Genomic DNA, 17061 nt, shown 5'->3' on the forward strand with positions numbered 1-17061 from the left:
TAAACTTCTGCTGTATATAACTAAAACTCGCTTTTGAGGAAAAAAAAAAAGATTTACAAAACTATCCAATTAGTTTTATGGATAATTAATTGTTTTTTTCTGTCAAGGCTGTTGGTATCATAATTTATTACATTAGCCTACCTTTAATGAAATAGATGTAGCCTAGTAGTTTTTGTTTTATATATAAAAAAAGATAAGTACGACAAAATATCAACAATAAAAATCACATAAAACAAATGAATCAAGAGAGAGCGATCCATGCTTGACAAATACACCTGAAGTTATAGGCCTACATTAAATTATATTTATTTTTTAATTATTATTTTAAAATTAATTATTATTATTAGTTTCTATCGTGTTTATGAAATCAAGAATTCCACACCAATTCAGTTGTCAGGTAGATGATCAGGCTGACACGATACTGAAGCTTATTCCAGTTCCCTGCAAAAACTCACGCTGATGTTCTGAAAACAAACTCATGTGTGCCACCTAGTGGAAAACACTAAAAATTCAATGCAATGTAGAAGTCATGTGCTACATCCCAATTCGCCTACTTCTATACGCCCTAAAAGTATGTACTCTTTTTGTGAACAAAAAGTATATACTTTTGAGTGTGTAGCAAAAGAGTAGACAAGCTTTGGGACATACTATCACGTCATACAATTGCGTCTTTGCTCTCTGTCGCATCCTGTCACCGTAAACTGGCCTGTCAATCATCTTACATCCTCCACCACATTTCATTTAGTTAATTTCCTACCGTATCGGAGAGAAATCCAGTAGCACGTTGATCTGCAGTCGGGGGTCTTCCATGTGGAGAACTCTCCTCATATGCATAATGATGCATTTAAAAGTTAATGGCCAATCGGATCTTTATAAAAGTCCACATTGGTATTGCAGATGAAATATAACACGGATAACTTCAGGTTAATCAGGTTAAATCAGGTTAAACTGATTATTAGTCACTCAAACCTCTCACCGTCGGTCGCGCATATCCGCCATGTTTTGTAGTTTTTTAACACTTTTTACTCGTGTTTGTAGTTCTGAACTGAATCCTCATCCAAAGCGCAGTGGGTTGTGGGCAATATTAGCCTTTATAATGTGCACGGATCCACACTTCGAAAATATACCGGAAATAGTAGACCATCCGGGGACTTTTGGCATACTCTTTTCAACATACTATACTTTGGGACACACTTTTAACCTCACATACTATTTAGGATGGATAGTATTGGGACGCCGGTATGGATGCACCGATTTTATCAGTCCAGTGTTTTACTTGGACAACTTTTTTAATTGAACTGTAGGAAATAAATATGAATGTAGCCTACACAAATAAATTATAATACAAGATGTAAAGAATAAAAAATATTATATTAAATTGCTTCGGTAAGCTATATTATTCTACCGACACATCCCAAATTTGATATTGAGTATGATGCAGTTTCTTCTAAATCACAAACACTAAAACTATATATAACTAAAAAAAGTCTTCCAGGATCTGACCAAGCATCTTGATCGCCCTCAGGTGGCTGGAGTATAGATCATTAACCCCGCCCTCTCCATGTAATGTAATGGGATGTGAGACAAACAATCAAATTACACGTCAAATATATATTTTTTTTTCCAAAGATGGTTTCTGTCATTTTTGGCAGTTTTTATCACATTGATGTTAGTTAAAGTGTTCGTTCTTTAAATAAGTTTGTTTTTAGTTATTTGATGCTGTAAAAACGCAGGTTGTTTTGACGTCATGATTGACAGCTGAGATTGACAGCTTCTCTGAGTGAAGTTGTCACTGAATCACCAACAGACTTTTTTCTGCATCTTCAGGAGGAGATTGGAGCTTTAACTTTAATTTCTACATTTCCAGAACTGTTTGTTTCACACCGATATAATGAGCTGTTCTGAAGTATTAACCGATTCTGCGGGAGTGTGGGCGGGACCTTGATAGTGTGGCTCCACTTCGCTCATGGGCTCCAAGTTCACTATGCGCAGGCTCCAGAGTAGACTCAAGATGTAAGCGCCATATTGGCACACTGGCAGCTTCACTTACTACAATTGAATCCATGCCCCATGAGGCCTTGCGTCAAAAGTGGGAGTGTCTTCCGGTTCGAAGTAAACAAGCTGGACATGACACTCATTCATTCAACTGTCAACAGTCATTCAAGATTTAGCGATCCAAACTTGCGAACGTTTGGCTTTTACTTAAAGATTTAAGATTCCAGCATCAATTTTTGAACAATGTTTTACAATAAAAAATGTTACAGGAACAGTAATTTATTAATTTATGTCAGGAGTTCACATCAATCATGCTGAATCTAACTGATATTTATATTGACATAAAAGAGAACACATACCTATTCAGTTGCACCTGCTTCCATTTATTTACGATCACAAGAATGCACAAAACAACTCCATTAAGGCTTTTTAAGTCCAAAGGCTTACACATTCAGAAATATATTGATAAAATACCCTATGTTTACGTCACTTTTCTGAGCATTTCTATTAATTTTCCTCTAAATTATGCGATGAATGCAATCCGAGGAGGTTTGAGCGGTCTCTCCGTCTCTCTATACTGTTATCCTTTCAGCCAGAGCAACAGAGGGAGCTCATGAGAAGAAAACAGGAGTTATGAGTTATACGAGTTAACCGGAGTGTGTGAATCTGTGAAAGATTTGCGTATGCATTTGTCCGGTATCAACAAAGGCACAGGGAAGAGACAGATAAAACATTAAACCAAATAAATACACGATTATAATCATATAAGAATTGCCTACGTTCCTCAAGCAGTCTGGTATTTTCCATAAACGTGTGTATTAATTATCCCAATGGTTAACATAAGTAGCCTTTAGCATCGCATATATGACAGTGGAAACGCGACTGGCTCTGGCACGCACGACACCAGTAGGAGTAAAATATCACATCATAAGGCTTTGGTGCTAGCATCAGTGACAGGTGAAGAACAGACAGCAGGGTTGTTCATGTATTGCAGGGCCAGGATGCTCTTGTAGTCATGCAGCAGCACTTCTGTGGAAGGTCAGTAAAGTACAACTAAGGGCAAGAAAACTGTTTGTTGTATTGTGATATTAACTAATAAATTTGTACTAGACTAAAATGTTGTCCCTGAGTGCCGTAACGACATCTCTCATAAAGGTTTGCAACTTTACAAAACCAATGATCCGAAAAACGCTTTGCCTCTTAGCACACAAAATACCATTGGCATGCTACTTACGCCGCCTCACCGGAAGTTGTACCCACGTTCTTTTTTAGCGCCCCGCGGAAACAGGTGGATAGAAGTTGGTGCGTCGTCCATCTTTTTATTATTTTTTTTACAGTGTATGGTTCTGACGAAATACCTACCTATTCAACTGTTAGTTACAAAGAAAACAATGAGGAAAAAAAATATATCACAATTCATTCAAATGCCTAGTTTAAGAATAATAAAATCTGAGGAAAACTGTCCAAATAAACTTAAGTTACTCTCTCGAGATTTTTCTCCATATACCGTTAACATGAAATGCATCTGTTTAATAGCTATAACTACTATAAATAACCATTTCTCTGTCATTTCACCATCACGATCGGTAGACGTTGCAATGAATTTGAAGTGCAGAATTTTTCTTCTTCAGATCTTATCTAAATTATTGCTTCCTTATAACTGGTTAACTTTCAAAACTGCACAGTTTGTCTTCAGAAGAAAGTCTGTATAACACATGCACAAGCCATCTGTTGCTCTTCAGTGACAGATAAGCTCAAAGATAGCTCTTTATGACATTACTCATTTAATCCACATGCAGTGATCCAGCAGTATGAACTGGAAATTGTTTAATATGCTGCACACAGAGAGTCTTATCATTGTTTATTCCATCTGTCTCTATGGGGTTTAAATGTGATTATATCGAAACAATTTTCATAAATTATTGTACTGTAAATAGCAATTTATTTATTTTGAAAATCGCACATGGGCGTAGCTTGCAGTTAGGCTACTTAAGACCTTTATCCATATATGGAGAGCCTTTGGCAAAAAGTGTTCTTTTTTAATAACAATAAACTCAGATGTAAAGTTAACACGTCATTTATTTAAGAAATATTCATCATTGTCCGTACCATTTGAAAGCTGTCCAGAATGCAGTGCAGTTGTCGAGTGAAAGTCACAAGAAAAATTATTTAGAATACTTGCATTGTATATATATATTATGTAGTGGGAAAGTTAAATTAACATAATATGCCATGATCTAATGCATAGTTCCTTTATGAGCAGAAATTGGGAGTTTATTTAATTTTTGATTATTCTTTTTTTATTGCCTATACTTCCCTGGTGTGTTCTTCATTAAATATCATCTTTATGAGCAGTAATTTGGCCTGTGCCATGTTATTCAACAAAATCAGAAATTAATGCTAAAATAATCAGTAATGGAGTGAAACAATCTGAAGTGTCCCATTTTCAGTTAAAAGAAACAATCAGCAGTCTTCTTCACTATCCTCCACGAGAGGAATTTCTGGAAGATACAAAGCAAAACATTGGTATGATAAAAACAAGTGTATGTTTATACCACCAGGTGGCAGCAGCCTACAGCCTTACCGTCTGCAATGTCTATGCTAGGGCTTGTGGAAGCAGTCTCTTCCATAGAGGTGATGGCATTGGTTTTCTCAGACATGTTATTTAGTCCACCAGCATGGGAGGAAGATGGCTGTATGCCTTGAAGACATTCTGATGTGTCCGAGATGCTATCGCAGGTCTCAGCCTCCCCAGTGTCCAACGGCGCACTATTTTGACTCCCTGTATGCCCGGGATATGAAGGTGGGTTTTGTTCTTCTGAATGCTGTGAGCTCCCCAGACCAGCAGGGGGCAGATCGTTTGGGGGCTGACAATAAGTACCACTAACAGCCTCTTCATAAGAGGGCAGTGGCACAGCAACACCATCTACAACCAGGATGTTTGGATCCCGGCTTTCATCTTGCACTTCACTGAAAAAGAAACTTTTTAATGAGTAAGTTAAGAAAATATCAAATTACACTGTGTGTATATTATGTTGGCTGTACCTCGGACTTTGCTGGGATTTGCATTTGAAGTGGAACATCTTGGCTGTGATCACCAAGAGCAGGGCTAGCAGCACACTAGTGGCCGTACAAGCCACTACTTTCCATGTGGTTAGTACAGAATCTTGAAAACCAGGCCAGGTTGTCTCTTTGGGGGAAAAAAGCTGTACTTATTAACCTGTACAGCCAAGTTTACCATTACAACATAATAATTCTACAGTAAATAGATATATCTTACTGACACCAAACTTTTTAATGGTATTGTATATATGCTGACCAAGGCTGCATTTAACTCATACACATATCAGTTTTATACATTAATAATAAATTGATAAAAAATTTATACAACAGAAATTGACCCAATTATTTCTCATTGCACATTCTAATGTGTATGATTCACATTGGACTATGGTGTTCCAAATAAAAATGTTTTATTGAAACTGATGCAGACTGATTTACCATCTTTGATGCAGTAGAACTGCATTTGTGGAAACCATTGCCCGTACTGGCAGGTGATGTACTTGTAATCATTCGCTAGAGAGTAGCCAGGATAACAGTAGTATTCTACGACCGTCCCATGAATGTAGCGGTCACATGGTTGTGGGTGGCACATGTAATCTCCATGTTCTGTCATCGGGGGTAGGGAACATGCTGTAAAAACATCAGAGACAGAGATCTGAATCAGAGAACTCATTTTCTCTTCCTGAGTCCCACACCACATTTTAATATTTGTCCTTGTGTTTAACACTTCAAAATAACACCATTACTTAGCTTTCTGTTTACATTACTGCAGATTTTCTTAATGACATTTTTAAAGTAGCTTTCAAAAGTTTACATATAGATCTTGAGATTTTACTTATCTTTCATTAGTAGAGAAAACTAAAAGACCAGGTATACTCTATTTTCTGCATTACTTTTCCGCATTATGCTCCATCTTGCACACAGTTGAGAGCTCAAGCCTTTCAAAGTATACTCCTTTGGTCGCGAGCGTGGAAAGATGTGCATGCGCACTATCTAGTATGTGCGGAGACAGAAATTGGGCTGCACGCGGACCCTCCTAATGAGGAAAATTATGTCACGTGGACAGTATGTGGACCATACACAGAACATGGACGGCCTAAGTATACTTTGGGCTAGGGGTGTCACGATATACTGATATTGACGATAATCATGATATTTAAAAAATGAAATGGTGTTATTGTGTTAATTAGGGGTGTGAGCATAATGGAAAACTGAACTCTCACATGTAATGTTTCATTCATACTCAACACCGGAGTGCGCCCTCGTGCAGAAAGTCCACAAGTGAGACTCATAGGAGTAATAAAACTTATGACATTCCAGGAAATCCCTAATATGAACAAAGACATCGCTGTAGCTGAATAAAATGCAGATAAAAAGAGAATTAACACACCATTGCAACAGTATATGGTTTATCTGTTTTCTTTAAGCCATCTTGGGTATTTTCATGAGGATAATGTATATTTATAATGCAATGCCAGTTGACATAGCCTCTATTACTGTATAGAATACTACAATGTAATATAATTTCTGCGATAAGATTCTGTAATAAGAAGCCACATCAGTTCATCGAAGGAAGTTATTTCAAACTGGCATTAAGTGTATAATTTGTACCTGTTGTATACAATGGTGTGATTCTTCAAAAAAATAAAATAAAAAATAAAGATGAGCTTGACTGATAGCATTATTTCATTTTTTTTCAAGATTTTTATAGATATCATGATATATCGTTATCGTATTTTTTTTTGGCCATGATAATCGTGTAGTGAAAAATTTGATATTGTGACAACCCTACTTTGGGCTTAAGACTATATACCATAGTAAACCATTAACTAAGGTTACGTTTACATGACAACGGTGTACTAAAAATGGAAATGTTTTTCCTTTGTGTTTTTCGACGACTACGTTGTCAAAATTATCCTTGTTCACACGGATCCGTGAAAACGACTAAAAATGCTGTATTATGCTGCCAGGCCAGTAGTTGGCGATGCCACTTTGTAAAGAAACACTACGTGTCCATCTACCTTATTCCTACGCCCCATGGCGCTTTGCACGAATTATCGGTGTAACTTCCGTTAAACTGTAAACAGTCAGTGAAAGGCTCGCTCTATGAACGCAATAATGCGTTTTTTTTTTTTTTTAATAAAACTGGTTACAATGAGATGACATTATTCTACTCACCCTTCAACCAACGAACATTAAAAGTGTAAAAGCATCAACAAGGTACTTTCAATAGACCATGAAAAAGTGCGATTCTTTCCACAGCAATAATGGACGGCTTAAATATAACTGTAGTGATATATGTCTGTATTATGAAATATATGTTGCCTTAATAAAAAATGTTCATGAACTTCAGCATTGCGTGATACTATTTCAAAGTGATTTCCGTCATTTTTACAGATAATAAATTGTATTTACCTGTGAAAACAAACCTGGAAAAAGATGTGAGGATTTGAGGAGAAAAAATTGAGATTCTTTGTGCATTCCAGTGAATTATTAATCGTAAATTATTTCACGAGTTCACATATCCATATAATTAAATAGAGTAAAAGTTATGCGTATTTGGCGTGCTGTCCGGGGAGAGGGCTCCGAACTTGGAATTTTGGCCCGAACCCAGAGTACTCCCCCTGGTGTGGTAAAAGTAGATAGAACTAGAAGTGAGGCGATGGGGTGGAGGAGGGATGCTGATAAACTCTCAGATGAACAGAGGTAAGTCTGCTGAATTTATACCTCTTGACATTGGTTGAGTTGATTAACTGAATGCTCTCCACCTGTGCTAATTAGGTTAATTATCTGAACTTGCTCCTCCCGAACTTTGTTAATAAAACATCATATCGGGAGAACAGACCACAAATATGCAGTATATTTTGTCCTTTTTCACACTATTACAGCGGAATGCAGAGGGAAAAAAGAAAATAATCACGAGGATAGAAAGCAGCGACTGAAAAGAGCTCTTGCCATAGATATTCTTGTTATAACATGTCATGTTAAAATACCAAGCGTTACGTTATTCTCATGATGTCTGAAAATAAAACGTGTAAGAAAAATTGACAGCTCATTCAGTCAAACTGACGGATAAGCTTTATTTGTAGGGCAACCTACAAATTTGTTTCAGTCTTTTTACATGGAAGTTCCCCAAACCAGAAGTTCCACCCATAATTCAAATAATTGTATAAAATATTATGAATATTATAATATGGAATATTATAATTATAAAATAATATTTTTTTCTGAACATATCTGTGGATCTGTTGATTTTTCAACTCAAAGCTGAGAAATGATTTAATGATATTTACCCTCAACATCAAGGCACCGGGGTGGCGTGTCCGACCAGATGAGGTTATACATGCATTCCAGAAGTTCAGGTCCCTCCAACTTGTAACCAGGAAAACACTGGTAGTGGACTACAGTTCCAACAGGCACAGAGAACTCTGCTTCCGAGATGTTCATGTAACTATGTGGAGGTATCAGCGGCCGTAAACAGCCTGTGGAGACAGAGGACAGCGCATGAAACCCTTTCCAGGACCTTAAGTGGTGGACATGATATCACATGAAAATTTTTGAATTATAGTCAGATTTGTTTTGATTAATTGGCAACAAGTGACTTGCATCAACCTTGACAAGTTGGCTGATTATCCCATGTCCCATCGGCTTGACATACTGATTCCATAGTTTCTGTGTCAGGGTATCGGATCTGAAATCCCTCATGACAGCTAATGATGAGGCTGTCGCCAGGCCTGTACGTCTTATTTGTGACATCAGCATCCTCGATGAATGGAGGAAGACAATCTTTGAAAGACAGATAAGCGAAATAAATAAATGCTGCAACATTTTCATAAAATTGCCAACTATCCTCACCTTCTGAAAGGCACACTGGTTTAAGGCTTGGTTTCCAGCCTAACGATCCATTGTGGAAGCGCGTGCAGACAATCTTGGCCGGCCCCTTTAAGCTATAACCATCCACACAAGAGAACCTCGCCACCGAGTTTTCAAAGAACACACCGGTGTTTGGAGTTCTGATTCCGTGCTCAGGAAAACCGGGATCCTTGCAGAACTGATCCACTGAAAGTGCACAGAGAAGAACCAAAATCATGCATTTAAAGCAAACAAGACATCTTATGATTGTGCCAATATCAGTGTTGGATCCTAATGTCTCTAATTTGGTCATCTCTTGTTTAATACCTATCAAGCTTTGATATACCTGCAACATATATTTACATATATATAAGTATTTCAGAAATCTACTACTTGTACAAAATAATTTTGCCTCCCACCACCACTACTTTATATTAAGCATTTCATTAAAAATTGTACAAATGCAGGAAAAAATGGTAACAATTTTATTTATTTATTTTTCACACTGGCTTTTCCAAGGCATGAAAAACGGACCAAGTTTGGTCAGTCACGGTGATACAGCTTATTTAGATGTCATTTAACATATGATCACAAATTAAAGGGATAGTTCACCCAGAAATGAAAATTTTGTCATCATTTATTCACCCTCATGTTGTTCTAAACCTGGATGAGTTTCTTTCTTCTGTTGAACACAAAATAATTTATTTTAAAGAATGTTGGTAACCATACAGTTGATGGGCCCCATTGACATCTATAGTATTTTTTCTTTTTCCTATTATGGAAGTCAGTGGGTGCCATGAACTGTCTGGTTACCAACATTCTTTAAAATATGAGTAAAATTGAAATTTTCATTTTTGGGTGAACTATCCCTTCAAAGGTTTAGTTTACTTCAGAAGTAAAATTTTCCTGATAATTTATTCACTCTCCATGCCATCCAAGATGTCAATGAATTTCTTTCTTTAGTTGAAAAGAAATGAAAGTTTTTGAGGAAAACATTCCAGGATTTTTCTCCATATAGTGGACTTCAATGGCTACCAACGGGTTGAAGGTCCAAATTGCAGTTTAAATGCAGCTCTACACGATCCCAGCCGAGGAATAAGGGTCTTATCTAGCGAAACAATCTGTCATTTTCTAAAAAAAATAAAATTATTAAAACTTTTTCATCAAAAAAGCTCGTCTTGCACTAGCTCTGCGATACCACGCATTACGTAATCACGTTGGAAAGGTCACGCGTGACGTAGGCGGAAGTACCGAGCAAGTGTTTACAAAGCTTACTGCAAAGACTAAGTCAATGATGTTGGACGATTTTAAAGTTGGAGGAGAAAATGAGATGGAATTCTTCGCCCTACCGCGGTACTTCCGCCGTGATCTTTCCAACGTGATTACATAACGCGTGGTGCATCACAGAGCAGTGCAAGACAAGCATTTGTGGTTAAAAAGTATATACTTCTTCTTTTTTTTGTTTTTTTTTTTTTGAAAATGACCGATTGTTTTGCTAGATAAGACCCTTATTCCTCGCCTGGGATTGTGTAGAGCCCCTTGAGCTGCAATGAAACTGCAATTTGGACCCAAACTTCAACCCATAGGTAGCTGTTGAAGTCCACTATATGGAGAAAAATCCTGGAATGTCTTCCTGAAAAACCATAATTTCTTTTCAACTGAAGAAAGAAATAAACATCTTGGATGACATGAGGGTGAGTAAATTACCAGGAAATTATCCTAACTAATCCTTTAAGTCATAAACAAGATAGAAATTTGTTGTCTCTTTCCAGAATCTATCTTTTCTTAAAATTGTTTTCTTCTTTTCCTTTATATTTTAAATGCTGTCTTACAACTTCTGTCACCTCAGGAGGGTGTTGAGCGCATGATAGTGATGTCACCTGGGTGAAACTGTTAGTGTTACAACTCAGCCCGTGTTACAATACTCCCTGTAGTCTCTCTCCAGCATCACACTATCAATATATCATTTCCTTCTACATGAGAAAACACTTTTCTGCTGAGATGTTTGTTTTACTCAATGTTATATAAATGTCACCTTCATAAAATGTTGTTATAACCAGGAGGAGCTTAAGGCCTACATGTTGTCTGGAATTTTACGAGTGTGGTTTTTGCTTGTTTTGAAATTTCTGCTTTGTCATGACCAAAGGTTATTCAATATACAGCAGGCAGCTGGAAAGCAGCATCGTCATGGCACCTAGTGACTGTTGAGGCATAACAGAACAGAATGGGCCGGGGGGCTTTCGACAATTTCAGCGTCCCATTACACAAGCAACCACAAGGGAGGTCTTGCATCCTCATCATATTCCCAAATCCTTATCACTTACATAATCGCAGCCTTTATGTAGATCTCTTACCTACTGTGTTAACCGGGAAGGCGGTGACCACAAAAGGAAGGAGGAGGAGGAGGATGATCGGGAGAATAATCTGGCCGCAGACAGGATGTCCAAACGCAGATTTCTTGCCTTCTTTATCACCATGATGAAACATCTTTCATTGAATAAAATTCATCGGGTCACAATGCTCTGAAATTATGATGACAACGACAAAAAGCTAGGTAAAACGTGAAAATATTAGGATTGCATCATGGATTTTCAGCCCTGCAGAATCTCCTCGCCGACGCGCAGAACATGATGACCAGTAAATCCCCATATCAATTCGGAAATACCAAAATAGTCTTTTCGGGATCGCGTGTATGGCATATTCGGCACGCATTATTATGCATTATGCAAATGACTTCGACAGATCAAAAGAAGGCTCGCGCAACATAACGGTGATGTCTAAATGTACAATGATCGAGATGATGATGAAAAATGCGTCATGAGCGTCACTAGTCTACCTTACCAGATTGAAAGCCAAGGTCTAATGACGCTAGTGTTTTAAAAATAGTGCTCGCTGGTTTCTGGTCATAAACACAGTTTTTCCTGTCACCTACCCACTGGTGTCGTACATTGAAAATCAGTTGCGTCGGAGTTTCTCTCTCTCAGCAGATAGTCGAGTTGATCAATCTGATGATAATCAGTGGAATAATAACGTTGCTTCTGCTATGGTAGGCTAGATCCTTTCTTCACTGGAAAGTTTATCGAAAGCAAAATTATCCAGCCTCTCGTGGTGCAAGTAGGTTATCTCGTGATGGGTAGATGAATTATTATACAGGTCAAAGTACCAGTGTGGAGTAGCTATTATAAAATGAGTAACAGGGAAGCAACGTTTTTAAATTAAGAAAAGAAAGAATAGGCTACATTAAAAAGCATCTGACCTCCCTAAATAAGGTTTTAAAAAAGACACGAAAGTTTGAGGTGATGTATAATTTTTTACACAAGCAAATTCCTTATTCCTAAATTGCTTATTCTTTTTAACAGACTTTCATATAAGTAATATAAATAGCAGGCAACTCAAACTCTTTTGTTCATTTCCGAATGGAACTAGACAAATATGAATATGCAATTGACATTATTTATTAGTGAATTACAGAATATCAAAATATACTCTGATGTTTGATATTTTTAACTTATGCATTTAAGGCAAAAGTGTTTATAAATGTCAGTAAAATTCAATACATAGTTGTGAATGCAGCTAGACCACTGAATATAGACTAAAAATATATTTAAAACAGTTCATGTGACTACAGTGGTTCAATCTTATTGTTATGAAGCGACAAGAACACTTTTTGTGCGCCAAAAACAAAAAAAACAAAATAACGACTTTATATTCAACAATATCTAGTGATGGGCGATTTCAAAAGACTGCTTCATGAAGCTTCGAAGCTTTACGAATCTTTTGTTTCGAATCAGTGGTTCGGAGCGTGTATCAAACGATCTCAAACTGCCAAAGTCACGTGATTTCAGTAAACGAGGCTTCGTTACCTCAAAATTTCAATGGTTCATGTGACTTTGGCAGTGCTCCAAACCACTTTAGGATAGCCTCATCAGAGTGGCAGCATCAGAGCAGCATCAGAGTGGCATATGCAGGCGTAGGCCTACATATATTTTCAGATGGTCTCACATAGGTATAATTCAATATAACATTTCAGCATTTTAGCTATGGACATTATAAAAGTTTTTACAATCATTTCAACAGTCAAATCCTTCAAAAAATGTGTAGAGTCACAAAGAAATGCAAAGAGACATTACCATCAGCTTTTTTTTTTTTTTTTCTCTAAAACACGGTTATGTTGCTATCTCACTTAGATACACTTCCTTGAAACTCGTCATTATCTGGTGGATTACATTCCTGTACAGTTGCTTTACGACCGCGCAAATAATACACAATTGCTAATAGAGCAAAAAAAGCTAATACTAGGAATATGATCAGCCCAACATATCCTTCTGGAGTCGACAGGGCCCCCCGTGCTATAAAATTAGGGGACGGTGTTGTGAATACTTCACCATTAAATAGACTAGGATTGAGAGTGCATTCAGTTCCATTAACGAGGACGTATGGATCATAGCAACCACATTTATAACTTCCTATCGTATTTATGCACTTTTGAGCGCAGTCAGGATTTGAATCACATTCATCTATATCTTCGCAGTTTTGTTCGCTTCTAACGAAGCCAGCAGGGCACCAACACACCGCCCCGCTTTTCATACATAGCGCTTTACAAACTCTTTTTGAGCAATAGAAATCACAGAGGCGTGGATCCCGTGCATTAGGTCGGAATCGCTCATAACATGAACACCTGTATCCGGTTTTCACAGGAGTACATTTATGTTCACAGGGCGCAAGCGCACATTGCGCTTTGTCCAGGATGACCATGCTTCCTTTGCAAAGATCTCCCTCAGGGTACTCACACAAAAATCCATCCAATTTGTCTGTGCACGGTCTCACCGTCAATCTTCTGTCGCCGGAGATAGACACGCAACGTGGAACGCATGGCGTTTCTGCGTTCTCCCAGTTCGTGAATTCCGTGGTCCTTTCTCCTTCGCGTAATGTACTCATATTACTTGAGCACTGATCCCTTGGAAGATGTAGTCCTATCCAAAAATGTCCGATCATGTTATCAAGAAGAAAGCCGTCAACTTCATCGGATGTGTTCGATTGGATAGATAATTGACCGCCCCGTTCTCTGCAGTTCTTTTGAGCCGTTTGAAAGTCCCCTGGTATTTGGTAGATGTTGGCACAATGCTTTAGATTACTCGAGCAAGCACAGGTATGTACCAATCCAGCACAAGACGAAATTAACACGATGACCAAAATCGTTTGTCCATTAGAATCCATCCTATCTTGATTTCAAGTGGTACAGCAACTTGAGCTGCATGAGGTTCAACGCTTTGAATATTCCTACCTTTTGAAAGCCCATTCTAGAGATAAAGATATAGGAAGGAAACCCCGCCTGAGGGGGGCAAAAAATACTCCAGAGGGACGGGTCACTGTTACTGATAAATGTGATGCACTAATGGACTTGAGGAAAATGACGCATTAATTGTATTTTCAAATGGTTGTGGTCCTACCAGAACGTTAATGATTCATTAATTCAGTCAGTCAGTAATTTACTTCCTCACGTAGGCTACTCTTTCATTTAAAAAGGTGCAGGGCTATTTAGTTCTGTAAAAAATGATGTGTTGGATTTACTTAAAATACATATGCACCATTTTTGCATCACACTTTTTAAGTAAATCCAACTTTAAGCAAATTTATGTAAAACTAACAAGAAATACTTTGTTATAGTTTCTTAAATATATTTGTTTACTCAACATTCTTTACTTAAAAACACAAGATGAATTTACCAAGTAATAGCAAGTTGTGTTAACTTAACATTTAAGCTAATTTACATTTAAAAAAAGACAGTCAATTGAGTTGAACAAACTTAAAATTTTAATTAATTTTAACCTTGAGCTATTGAATAAAACTTACTGTACTGCTTTAGAACATTCAATGTCTTAAAATAAGTACAAAAAATACAATAAACACAAAACAGCATTTTACTTCATTTTTGGACAGCATTTCAACAAAAGGTTTTCACACAATTAGTACAATTAGTAAAATCAGTACAAAAATAAAGCATTTTAGGTTTTCTGACAGAGATTGCAATACTACTCTGGAAACAGCAACTTAAATAGTCTAAAACCAAAAATCATGACTGTAGTACTTCTGAGAAAAGTGACAATTTGACCAAAAGAAAGTTACAGTCTCTAAAGGATCATCCATGAAGCCAGCTTTGTGATAATCCTCAGTGTGTGTGCTGTTCCAGTTCCTTTAGGTCACCATGGCTATCCTAAAGAAAAGCATAGCAAATGTGTATTTACTTAAAACATTACGTGGTAGTTTCAGATTGTTTTACAGTGGGAAAAATATAATGTATTTATATAAAACAAAATGAGATAGAATGTTTTGGAATAACAAGAAATCACCTTTATATTTCATAAATAAAATAAATGTTAGTTTATCGTTTCATTTCGGTTTTATTTTATTTTACTCTAAACAACTGTCACGGGTGGTTGCAGGCAAACAGACGAAGATGAAGAAGAAGGTGCCAACACAAAGCTTTAATAACAATAATCCAAATGACAGGCGAACAGGATGCAACACACTTAACTTAGGGGCTGTTTACACAACACCGTTTTCAACAAAAAATGGAAAACTTTTTTAGCCGTTATGGCCGTTCATTTACACAACAGCGTTTTGGTGGCCTGAAAACACAAACTTTTGAAAATGGGTTTCAAAAAGTTTTTGAAAACGATACAATTGTCATGGTCCCCAAGACCAGTTTTAAATACTACTGCCTTATGTATAGCGTTCAATGTATTCCAGACACTCACCTGGTAATGCCTGATGAGATTATCAGCATTGTCAGAGATGTACACCATTAAACAGAATCAACTTCTCTGTGTATTTCTGCAGACAGCATTGGACTGAAAAGTACATGAAACAAAAAAGTTGATTTTCATGGTCCTTACACAAGCTTTTATACTCTATCTTAACTGACTGAGAAAAATTTGATGCCTTTAAAAGCAGACAAATTACCCAAAATGCAGAAAATATGCCAGGTTCACCTTTTATTTTGGCAAAGCCAGTTTGTCAAAAACAATTAATAGTCAAGTGTGAAATTGTATACCTCCAAAAACAGGATGCACCATATCCTTCTATTGTTGCACCACAAATGTTCGCACTGGAAAGACAGATAGAGAAAAACAACAGTATTGAACAACATAAAAAATGATTAGGCTAGCTTTTTCAATTTTTATTATGTATTATTTTTGGAGCTGTGTGAAAACTCAATGCATTAATGCATATGCATTAGTGCAAACTCGATTCTTTTACCTTAAGCAGTCTTCGTGAATACAAACACTGCATAAGCACTCAAAACGTTCGATGGAAGCACGCACATTTATAAATATATATAACGTTATATAATCGCGTGCAAACCGGTTTCCTGATTCACGTGCAAAACTCGATATAGAAATAATTGCAAAGTATTCATAAGTAACATGTTTCTGATTGTTGAATAATTCATATAAATTAAAAATACAAGTTTAACAAATCCCCAGTGACTACAAATGCAATAAACGAGTGGACATTAAACGACACACTTATATTTTATTTCGTTAATATGAAGAGAAGCTTTAGCTTACCTCCTTTCACCATCGTCACCACATTGCGCTTCAGAAAACGTTGCGTTGTGCTTCCAGTTTACGAATACACCCCACTAACACAATAAATGAGTGTTAATGAATGTTAAAAAAGTCAAAATCTAATGTTTTACTTTCTTAATATAAAGCTAAGCTTTAGCTTACCTCTTATCTCCGTCTTCACCACATCGAACTTCAGAAAATGTTGTGTTGCGCTTCCGGTTAAGGAATACACCCCACTAACACAATAAACGAGTGTTTATGAATGTTTAAATAGTCAAACTCTAATATTTTATTTAGTTTTCTTTAAAGACAGCTTACCTGACAGAGTACTCGGTGTCTTCACCACATCACGCTTCAAAATGGCTCCAGCTTCGCTCATTGGCTGGATAGAAAATTTGCATATCACGCAGCTCACAAATACATAAAATTTTATATTAGGTTAACTTAATTTTAACCAAGTTTTAATGCTAGTTGATGTTACTTACGTTTTTCATTTACTTTAAGAATACACTTATGTTCACCTTTTAATTTACATTTTTGTGTTGCATGCACTAGAAAATGTTAAGTAGAGCTTGAAATG

At 36.9% G+C, this 17061-nt stretch overlaps 1 protein-coding gene and 1 long non-coding RNA gene across 5 annotated transcripts; both read right to left on the reverse strand.

The window, feature by feature from the left end:
• Window positions 1–4056: 4056 nt before the first annotated feature.
• susd4 (sushi domain containing 4) lies at window positions 4057–13863 on the reverse strand. 4 transcript variants are annotated; one of them, XM_051867697.1, is made up of 9 exons: window positions 11843–12151; window positions 11265–11432; window positions 8914–9117; window positions 8671–8844; window positions 8352–8540; window positions 5497–5688; window positions 5041–5185; window positions 4580–4965; window positions 4057–4496 (listed from the first exon to the last, which is right to left on the reverse strand). In XM_051867697.1, the coding sequence occupies exons 2-9, from the start codon at window positions 11395–11397 to the stop codon at window positions 4459–4461; spliced, it is 1461 nt and encodes a 486-aa protein (XP_051723657.1). In that variant the 5' UTR covers window positions 11398–11432; window positions 11843–12151; the 3' UTR covers window positions 4057–4458. The 4 variants fall into 4 exon arrangements, with proteins under 4 accessions (XP_051723657.1, XP_051723656.1, XP_051723655.1 ...); XM_051867696.1 differs by lacking the exon at window positions 11843–12151 and adding an exon at window positions 13701–13863 and having other exon boundaries at window positions 8671–9117; XM_051867695.1 differs by having other exon boundaries at window positions 8671–9117; window positions 11858–12151.
• Window positions 13864–14808: 945 nt separating this feature from the next.
• Window positions 14809–16789, reverse strand: LOC127498411 (uncharacterized). The gene is made up of 5 exons (XR_007925875.1): window positions 16644–16789; window positions 16482–16555; window positions 15965–16018; window positions 15669–15761; window positions 14809–15124 (listed from the first exon to the last, which is right to left on the reverse strand). It is a non-coding gene; the product is annotated as an uncharacterized LOC127498411 (long non-coding RNA).
• Between the last annotated feature and the right edge of the window lie 272 nt (window positions 16790–17061).

Source organism: Ctenopharyngodon idella, chromosome 17 (genome assembly GCF_019924925.1).
Source record: "Ctenopharyngodon idella isolate HZGC_01 chromosome 17, HZGC01, whole genome shotgun sequence".
In the NCBI taxonomy this organism is placed as follows: domain Eukaryota; kingdom Metazoa; phylum Chordata; class Actinopteri; order Cypriniformes; family Xenocyprididae; genus Ctenopharyngodon; species Ctenopharyngodon idella.

Bases quoted from the DNA above. Each gene is read 5' to 3' on its own strand.
- susd4 (XM_051867696.1), bottom strand. From the start codon at position 11,397: ATGTTTCATCATGGTGATAAAGAAGGCAAGAAATCTGCGTTTGGACAT. The intron at 4,966-5,040 runs GTACAGCCAACA...TTTCTTTTTCAG, and splicing joins AAATCCCAGCAAAGTCCGAG to TGAAGTGCAAGATGAAAGCC. The intron at 4,497-4,579 runs GTAAGGCTGTAG...TGTATCTTCCAG, and splicing joins TAGCATAGACATTGCAGACG to AAATTCCTCTCGTGGAGGAT.